The sequence below is a fragment of the Lonchura striata genome, chromosome 2 (genome assembly GCF_046129695.1).
Source record: "Lonchura striata isolate bLonStr1 chromosome 2, bLonStr1.mat, whole genome shotgun sequence".
NCBI classification, from domain to species: Eukaryota; Metazoa; Chordata; class Aves; order Passeriformes; family Estrildidae; genus Lonchura; species Lonchura striata.
The window spans coordinates 19,514,010-19,523,543 of NC_134604.1; the positions used below are offsets into that span (position 1 = coordinate 19,514,010).

Below are 9,534 nucleotides of genomic sequence, written 5' to 3' on the forward strand. Positions count from 1 at the left end.
AAGGAGAGAAACAGTTCCTCTAAATAATTTTCTAACAGCAGTGGTATGTCCTGGAGCAGTAGAATTAGAAGAGTGCAGTTTTCACAAAAAAGAATAGAGATTGCTCCCTCATCTTGATGGAAACAAGGATACTTTCCCAGTTTCTGCAGTCATCCCACTTTGCAGTGATGCAGCACCTTCCCAGAGATTTGTGATTCCTGGGTGACAGCTGATGCCTCTGCTCCCTGGGAAGGGACTCCCCTCATCCACTCATGCTACGAGTCTTCCCTCCTAGCAGAGAGAAGTGCAGAGCTTGTTCGCTCCCTCAGGGCCCGACTCCAAGTCTCCAGGAGAAAGTGGGAACCTTTCCAGTGACTTCCACGCACTTTTGGTCAGGCCCTGGCCGCTCCACGCCCAGCGTTCCCACCGCGCAGTGACAGCTCAGCTCCTCGCGTCCCTTCCCACCTGGCCCCTCTGGAAGACCTTAACCCTCTCCTCTTTCCTGCCTTCTCCACGGCACACCAGGCCCGCCCGCGCTGCAGGCCCGCGACACGGCCCCGCACAGGGGTTACGGCACACAGAGCGCCCCGGGGAACCCGCGGCTCCGTGCGGCGCTCCGGCCGGCAGCCCGCGGCCACTGCCCTGGATGTGGCCGGTCCCCTCGGGGCAGTGGGGGGCTGACAGACCCCGCCAGACCCTGCCCGCCTCCGCCCGGCTCCTGGGAGCTCCGCAGCCCCCCGCAGCCGGGTGTCCGCCACTCGGTGCCTGCCCCATACCTGAGAAGTCGGCGAGAGCCACGACCTCCGCCCCGCACACAAGGACCAGGCAGGAGAGGAGGCGGAGGAGCCGCCTGGGTTCTACCTGTGCGCGGCGTGGGTGCTGCCCCGCATCCCCGTCCCTCATGGTGCGGGAGAGGGCGGTTCGGGGCGGGGGGGCAGCCCTGCCGCTTCACATGGTGCAGCCGGTCCCGGCCGGCGGTGCGGCCCCCCCGGGCCGCCAGGCGCCCTCGAGGCTGCCCTTGCCCCGCGTGGGAGGAGGAGGAGGAGGAGGAGGAAGAGGAGGAGAAGTGGGAGAAGGAGGGCGAGGGCGGAGCAGCCCTGCCAGCGGTCGCGGCGGGAGCGGGTCCAGCCGGAGAGGGCAGTCGGGATGTGGGGGCGGCGGGGAAGGGACGCGTACTCCTGGCGGCGCCGTGCCGGGCACTGCCCTCGGCGCTCATCATGCGGCCGGGCTGACTCAGAGCCGGTTGCACCTCGCCCGCCCTCCCCGGCTCTCCCCACCCCTCTCCGAGCCGTTCGCGCCTCCCTCCCGTTCAAGAGGCTCGGTTTCACCGTCTCCCCCCTCAGTCTTCCTTGGCGGTGCTTGGAGGGCTGTTACGGACTTACAGTGCGACTCGTGACCACATTTCCCCGCTTGTGTTTTTCCCGAGACAGGTGCAAGGTGCTCCCCATCGCTCCCTGACCCCCGCAGCCCAACTTCCCTGCTTTCCCCACTCCAGACGCCCTCGGCTCTCGTTCCAGACCCTGCCAAGTCTGCTGCTCCAGCCCCGCTCCTGCCCTTACACCTCGGCTCACGGGTCCCTGAGCTGGACCTATGCCTGGCAGGAACTCTGGATGAGGGATTTCAGTGGGCAAACAGCACTGACTCTTCCATGTTGCAAAAGGACCACCTCTGTTCCCTCACACTGACGGTGCGTGACACCACCTTACCGCAGGCCCGGGTCTTGACGACTCTAGTTCAGAGTGCCTTGAGTTTGAAGTGTATAGGCTTGGCTTAAAGCTTTCACTGCAAAGTGAGGAAACATCTTGAAGTCACTTTGAGAGACTTCAAGTTGTTCCCTGAAATCTTTTGTGATACAGAAAAGTGAAACAGTGAGAAGTTCAAATAAATTGTCATTACTACCTGCTAAACTACCTTCCAATGTAATTTTGGTGCTTCTTTTAAGGTATGAGGAACTCAAGGGAATAAATCAGGACAGCTCCCAGTTCCTGTAAGAACTGTCCTTAGGAAAGAGAGCTTAGAACCAACACTGGAAACGGGGCACAGAAGCATCTTTTTTCCTGGGGCTGTGGGTAAACATGAATATCCAGCTGTTTACATCCTGCCATGCATGATCTTTCTCCTGAAAAAAACCACACGAGTAAGTTGGTGAAAGACGATGGAACCAAATTAATTGTGTTAAATCTATTCCTCTCCTCCTGTTCCAACTGAAGTTAGATTTCAATTTACCAAGTTTGGCACCTCCTTTCAGAAGTTACACTGAACTTTAACCAACTTGGTCTTCATATTTGAATCTGAATCCACTTTTGTTCCTCACCCTCTCCCTCTTCACACATAGAAAAACAACTGGGTAACACATATATTAGCCTATGCTTCCTTAGTCTTGGGCAGATAAGAGCAAAACAGGTTTCACATGAACCTGTCTGAGGTCAGAGACATTCTATCAAGTGTTACTGAACTCAGATAAATGGGATCAAAGATGCTGAAATAACAGTTATAAAATCACTCTGAAACATCTGCAACTGCAAACACAGATGGGGAGAGAGAACAGTAGCTCTGCAGGTGAAGCCCTTGCTTCTGTCTGCTTCAGATAAGGACAGTGTTTGCCTCTGAACTCAGCCAGTTACCCTCTGCCTTCCAGATGGGGAACTGGAAGGAGACTTGTGGGAGTCTCCCCCTACTCCCCTCCTTTTTCCCCTTGACCTGCCTTACCTGATCATTCAATCTGACACTTCCTGCACTTGCTGTCTCAGGTCAGTCCCACCAAAAGCAGAAATGAATGCTGGGGAACAAGCAGCACAGATTTTACAGAGAAAGATTTGGAGGCTATACTTGGATCCTCTGGAAAGGTGTTCAGATAATTAGGGTGAGCTTGCCTGTCTATCCTACCTTCCTAGCTGCTATAACCTCCTATTTGCCATAACTTCAGGTGAGTGCAGTCAGACCATCTGTGGCTTCAGGATGCTAAACTCCACTCCCTATACAGCCAATGGAGAGATATCTCATGTTCAGGCCACCTGCTACAGCTCTAACAGGAAGTGTTTCACCTCCTTCTCTCACATCTGCTCACTACTCCCTGGAACAGATGTCAATAATGACCACTCAGTTTGTTGTGAGTGGCTGAGTAAACAACAGATCTGTGACAAGTACACAATCAATGCATAAGAATATATAAAGCATCAAAAATAACTGGGAAGTATCCCATACTTGTGCTAAAAGGCTTTGAATCAGAAGGTCTGCCAGGGCTGTTGCCTGATGAGCACTTGTAAATCTTCACTTCCCAGTGAGATAACATAGCTTTTTCTAGCCTGGTGGTGGTGTAATAAAAAGACCATCCCAAAGTGCAGGAATGAGCCTGGTATGCTTTTGGCACTCTGCAGGAATAACCCAAAGGCAAAGGTAGTTTCCAAGTACTGGGAGAGGTTCAAAAGGTAGGTAACCACCAGGAAGGTGAAGCAGTGAGGGTTGAATGACAGCACAAGAGGGTGCTCCTGCTTGTAGACATCTGCCTTCAAGGGAAGCCTTCCTGTGAAGGAGGAAAACTTATGGACACTGTTGCTGCCGGAACTGAATGGCATATATATATATATAAAATGGTGTATATATATATATATATATGTATATATATATATATATATATATATATACACCATTTTTTTTTCTTTTCCCTCTGAATGAGGGCTACTTTGCTATTTAAAATTAACTTAAAACCAAGTAACCCGAAATAGAAAAAGTAGTCTTCCAAATCTCTTCTATTCTCTGATGAGTAGTGCTTAAATAGTAAACTTGGAGACACTTGTGTAAAACACAAAGGCAGGAAGAGAGAAAGTGTTTATCATGATGTGATGTGCAGAATGCATCTCTTTGCCACAGCCTTGAAAGCAGCTCCTAGAAGCTGGCAATACTCAGTTGCTGGAACACAATATAACTAATCCAGACATGTTTAGCATGTAGAATTACAGAATCCCAGCCTTGTCCTTTCCTCACAAGCAACAGGAATTAGCTTCTTTTTTTTTTTTCCCCAAAGAAAAAAAATCACACAAAAGTCCAGAAGTTAGAATCCAGGAGAGATATCACATCTGCTTCAGACAGTTTCTCTCTTTTGGACTTGGCGAGAAAAGAAATCACTTCACAGTGCCAGAAATGCAGGACTTGTGTTGTTACATGGATTTGTGTTGTTAAATCTGAGCACTTAACTTCTTTTTCTCCACATTATTAAATTTTCCCTGAACTTCACTCCAACTGCCAATTCAAAACTCATATCATGACTGATATGAGTATGGAAATTCCAAAAAATTAGTCAGTTAAGAAGTAAACAATGTGAAATAAAAGAAAGCGAATGTGAAAAAAATAATGTGAAAGAAAATGGACAGTTGAGTTAGATGACCTAAAATTTTCTATTAGTGAATAAAATCACTAGATCTATTGTACAGTAACAAAAATTGTCAGAAAAATATCTCAGACATACTTTTTCACACACAAGACACAGACACACACGTCTGTGTGTACACTTCTCACCACTATACCCCCTACTGTTTTTTCTTCCTGCTTTCTCCCCTATATTTTTTAAAGAGCTGATATTTGTCATTTTCATTTTATTCTCTCAGAATAAAGTTTCCAATAAGTTCCCTAATGTTCTTTTTGGATTTTGAGGATTAAAACAAACAAAAAAAATATTAAGAACAAAGCCCCAAGTTTTCCCACATTTTTAAAAGTCTTATATTCCTGCATTCTGACACAGACAGAATCTACGGTACAGTTAAAACAAGTGGGTTGCTATCCTCGTTCTGTTTCTATGGAAATGAGTGTCAGATCACTTCAAACAAAGCACATACTTTACAGTAATTGCTGTATGGTGATTATTTAAAATAACAGAGTGTGTTTTTCCCAATCCAGCCTCTATTCCTATGGATACAAGATGAAAATAGTTGTAGAGAAGCTTGTTCCACAGTTTTTTCTAATTCTCAATGTTATGAGTGAGCACAAGAGGCCATCCGATCCAATTAACAGAATTTATTTAAATTCATTTAATAGAGTATATGAAAGCAAAGCAGCGCTGGGCGACAGAGGGGAGCCACCGCTCCGCCAAACTGCCGCGCTTGTGGTCCCCTAATTCGCTCTTTTATCTTTCTCCTTAGTTCACTCGTTTCTTCTGCGCAGTCGCATTCTGTTGCTAGGTGGTCGTTTTCTGCCTCCTGATGGTCGTGGGAGGAAGGCCGGTTGTCTTCCTCACAGGTGTCCTTTGATCTGGGGATTCTCACAGTCTCAAGAATACGTGTTATCTTAGGAATGCGTGTTATCAGTTAAGCAATGCAAAGCCTATTGCCTACTACCGCTGTAAAAACTTAGGAATGCGTGTTATCAGCAATTCACAGCCTATTGCCTACTACCGCTGTAAAAACAAATTTCCTTACATTATATCCTTGAAACAAATTAACATCTGCAGCTACATCGAACAAAAAGGTCACCCTTCTCTTACATCAATGTGGTTTGGATGCTGTAAGTTCTTACAAGGTACTATGGATAATAAGATCTAACAAGATCTCCAAGTGTACTGCAATTTGAACTTGAGAGGACCAATTCAGTGAGCCAGAGATAGTAAACACTCTTGTGTGTAGAAATTTGAATGAATACTGAGTGCAGTACTCCACACAGCAGGTTTAGAAGGAGGGGAAATATTTGCTGTGGTCTGCTATTTTTTGGCTCCAGAGAGAGCAAACTCACTAAACAAGTTTGAGTTTTGTGCTCATGAGCTGCTCCTTGGCCAAACTAATCAGAACACCACAGAGACCCTGACCACTTCGCAAGACAGAAGATGTGAACCATGAAGTTTGTAAAGCTAATCTCCTCACATTTCATTTGGAATGAAACATCAGTCCATCTCCTCACCAGGCATAGCAGAAAGTCCCCACTCTCATACTCCTGAACACTGCCAATCTTGCTGGCACTTCTGTACACAGATTATTTTTTCTAGCAGTGCACCTGGCACTTGTATAGACATGAAGTAAGAGGCATGTCCCATCTTATAGATGATTACTTACTGCTGGAAACAAGAGAAAACATGACCTAAGGTGGAGGCAGAACAAATGCACCAAGGAAAAAGCCCTGGTTTTGTTGATTTTGCCCTCTTAAAGCACTCAAGTTGTCCCTGATCACTTCCTGACATGATGCTTCAAAGACACACTGGGAAAGACTATGTGTCTTGCCTCTTAGTTTAGGAAGGACATTAGGACAGTTGCTGGGTGGAAAATGGTCTTGGAAATCAACCTCTTTGTGAAAGTGTTTAATTATGGTTTTATGAGTCTGCATTTGATGGGTTGTTGTCACTGTTCCGCTTTAATAAGTATTTAAGCTAAGATTTTCCAAAATTACTAATGATCTCGTGCAGAGAGTTTGTAATTTTTCTTCTTCCCCCCCATTTCCCCTCCCCCTCACCACGTGGCTGGTCTCTATCCCCCCCCCCCCCCCCGCCGCGTTTCCCATCGCTGCCCCCGCCCCCGGGGTCTCCTGTCTTCCCAGGGTCCCGGGGGTTTCCTCCCCCTGTCCTATCCTAATTGGCCGCGGCTCCGTTTCCCCCCCCCCTCCACTCCCCCAGTTTGAAAGTTAGAACCGAGATCCAGCTGGTGCCCCGGTGTCTTGGGGAACAGGCACCCACAATAAATACGTGTCTGCACCTGAGCCCCTTGTTGCTATTTCGTCTGTTCCCGCGCTGAAGCTGAGCCACACAGAGCCAAAGGGGAAAGCGGCACCCGCCTCTCCCCTCCTCCTCCTCCTCCCCCGCGCTTCCGCTGGCGTCGCCCGTCTCGCATGACAACAAATGGTAGCAGAGGAAGTCTATTTCCATCGACTTGTGAAAGGGGGAGAGAGAAAGGAATTCTGCCGCCATAAGAGCTCTGCTCACGCTAAGAAGAGCTGACTCACCAGACAGAAAACAAAACCGAGGCTCTAGGACCCTCTTCCGTCCTCGCCGGGATGCTCTCTATTCCGCCCTGGAGCAGCTGTGCTGCGGGGGCAGCCGAGCTGCGGGGGCCTTGAACCAGGTAGGCTTACCCGAAGACAGAAGAGGGGGGTTTGGCAGTGGCTTGCGGTTGAGCCGAGCCCCAAGAATGGTGCATCATGGGACTGCACATGCATAGACTGCTAGAGGCTGACAGTGGCCGAACCCAGGGTTTCAGGGATGAGCCCTGGTTTCTAGGGAGCCAAACCGCGAAAGAAGATGTCCTCAGTTCAGCGTGATTTTCCACCACCGAGGAGAGAGATAGAGATTTCACTGCCCGAACCCAGAGGTAAGTGGGTCGGAGCAGGGTTTGGGTTTCCTGGCGGGCGGCTGAGCTACCTTTTTTTCTTTTCTGAGTTTTAACCACCGTTCACCGTCCGTGCCCAGACTAGGGCTGTATCCTTGCATGTCCCTGGTGGCCGGGAGGCTTTTTCTTTTCCGAGGAGGACACAACCTCGCTCAGTCTTTTTGGGGTAACTCACGCTTGATAGCTCCTTCTCTTTCTCAGAAAGCTGCCTTTTCTACCCTCTCCTCCCTATTCTGGGCTATGCGGGCAGGGCAGGTTGAAAGGACACCAATGGGACAAAATTATAGTGGCAACACGTCAGCTATTGGGAGAGTTGTTAACCTCTTAAGAGAGGCCCTTCACATCCACGCATTTCGTCGACTTCCAGCCGTGTTGGGCCCCTCTCCTATGGATTTCCCCTTCGGCTTCTGTGAAGCCCCCCCTTCCCTTTTCCCCACAGACTTCCCCAAACCTTCTCCCTTGGGGACTGTTATGAATAAATTCAGTTTTATATTAAAAATGTTAATTAAAATGTTGTTAACTGTTCAAACCCCGTTAAAATCCCCTTTATGTGCACCCTTGTTATGTTTCCCCCTTGCCCCACTTGCCCTCCACTTTGTAGCTGTCGGGTTTTCACCTCCCCTGCTCCCCAAAATGGCGGCCGATCCACCTCCGGTGATATGCAAATCGAGAACTGTGCACGAAATCTCGAAAAGAGCCCCAAGGACAACGAACCACACCAACTTCAGGGCCATGGACCGGATCGGACAGCCGGCAAGAGGTCCCTGGACATCACCAGACCCGTGGAACAGCAGCCAACATGTCGCCATAACTTAAACAGTACATCTGCAGAATCAGGACCCCAGACAACGAGCCGAAAATCGCCTTCCTGGGCACGCTCGCGAGGACGGAAGCCCCGGCTCTGCTGCCTAGCAGACCCGATCTCCTGCTCCTCAGCGTCGTCAAGTGGGAGCAGCGGCGGTGTGTGCGACCCCTCGGGCCCCCAACCCAGAGCTGGTCACTCAGTGAAGGCCTTAAAAAGGAGCGGGTCTCGTGGCCCATTTATTTCAGGGACGGGCGGCCAAGCTGCCCCAAGCACCTTGCTGGACACTGTCACCCTCCCTTAGGGGTGGCATTGGCCGTGCCTCCCCGGGTAAGATGCAAGTGCACCTGACACCCCCTCCCAAGATGGCGCTGGCCACGCTACTTGGAACCCATTTTCCTGCCTTGATCCTTCTCTTCCGCCCACGTTTTCCTGCCAGCCCCACCCGTCCTCCAATGGCCCTGCACCATCCTGCAGTGAGGCCAGCCTCTATTGGGGGGAGGTGAGGTTGGATTAATCCCTCAGTCCTTCTTCTGGCTCCCCCTCTGATGGGAGGGGTTGCCGGAGGGGCCCCTCCGGTTAGAGGACCTTCCTTTGTAAGAGAGCTTTTCCCCTTTGGTGTGTGTGTGGGGGGGCTCTTTGAAGGGAGTGGAGCTGGAAACCCTGGACCAGGGCTCCACTGTTTTCTTCGCCCTGAAACGGTGGTGCCCAGGTCCACCCCTCTATTCCATCTCCTAAATGTACCTTGCTCAAAGTTCCCTTATTATTTCAATACAAGTTTTTCCCATTGCTTGTGATAATTTGGAAATAACTTCTTGGATTGAGTTATATTTTATAGAAGGAAAGCTCATCCTCTCTAATTACTGCCCACAACACTATGCCAACTGAGCAATCAAATAATCAAATTGGAGAAACCACGTCGCCGTTCGCTGCTTCAGCTCTGCTAGAATTCGAAAACCACAAGCATTACATCATGAATCCTGCTTCCATCCTCGATACAGAATGTGTTTATAATAATTTTGTACCCTTTATCTTAAATTGTAATGTGAAAAAGATTTTTACCCCATGCATTGTAACTATAATTGGTGTATCACTTTCCGATGTCTCTCAACTTACGTTTTCTCAGTAATTGTTAATTTGTTTTTACCTCAGAACTCCCTTTCCTTTATGTAAACCCAAAGAGGGAGTTGCGGCCCCCATTCCCCCTCGCCACGCAGTTGGTCCCTACTCCACCCCTCCCCGCCTTTCCCATCGCTGCCCCCGCCCCCGGGGTCTCCTGCCTTCCCGGTGTCCCAGAGATTTCCTGCCCCTGTCCTATCCTAATTGGCCGTGGCTCTGCTTCCCCTCCCCTCCCCCCCCCCCCCCCCAGTTTGAAAGTTATAACCGAGACCCAGCCGGTGCCCCGGTGTCTTGGGGAACAGGCACCTACAATAAACACGTGTCTGCACCTGA

General features: G+C 49.5%; 1 protein-coding gene and 2 long non-coding RNA genes across 5 annotated transcripts in view; 1 reads left to right on the forward strand and 2 right to left on the reverse strand.

Moving 5' to 3' along the window:
• The window catches only part of EVA1C (eva-1 homolog C), a 31,667-nt gene extending 30,468 nt beyond the window's left edge, over positions 1–1,199 (reverse strand). For all 3 annotated transcript variants that reach the window (XM_021548572.2, XM_021548571.2, XM_077781214.1), the window contains exon 1: positions 756–1,199. In XM_021548572.2, coding sequence (XP_021404247.1) covers positions 756–882 — 127 coding nt within the window. In that variant the 5' untranslated portion in view covers positions 883–1,199. The remainder of the gene's footprint in view (positions 1–755) is intronic.
• A 3,775-nt stretch (positions 1,200–4,974) lies between these two features.
• Positions 4,975–6,712, reverse strand: LOC144245879 (uncharacterized). Its single transcript, XR_013339447.1, has 2 exons — positions 6,651–6,712; positions 4,975–5,258 (listed from the first exon to the last, which is right to left on the reverse strand). It is a non-coding gene; the product is annotated as an uncharacterized LOC144245879 (long non-coding RNA).
• Positions 6,713–6,882: 170 nt separating this feature from the next.
• LOC110480542 (uncharacterized) lies at positions 6,883–9,534 on the forward strand. Its single transcript, XR_002467124.3, has 2 exons — positions 6,883–7,262; positions 7,882–9,534. It is a non-coding gene; the product is annotated as an uncharacterized LOC110480542 (long non-coding RNA).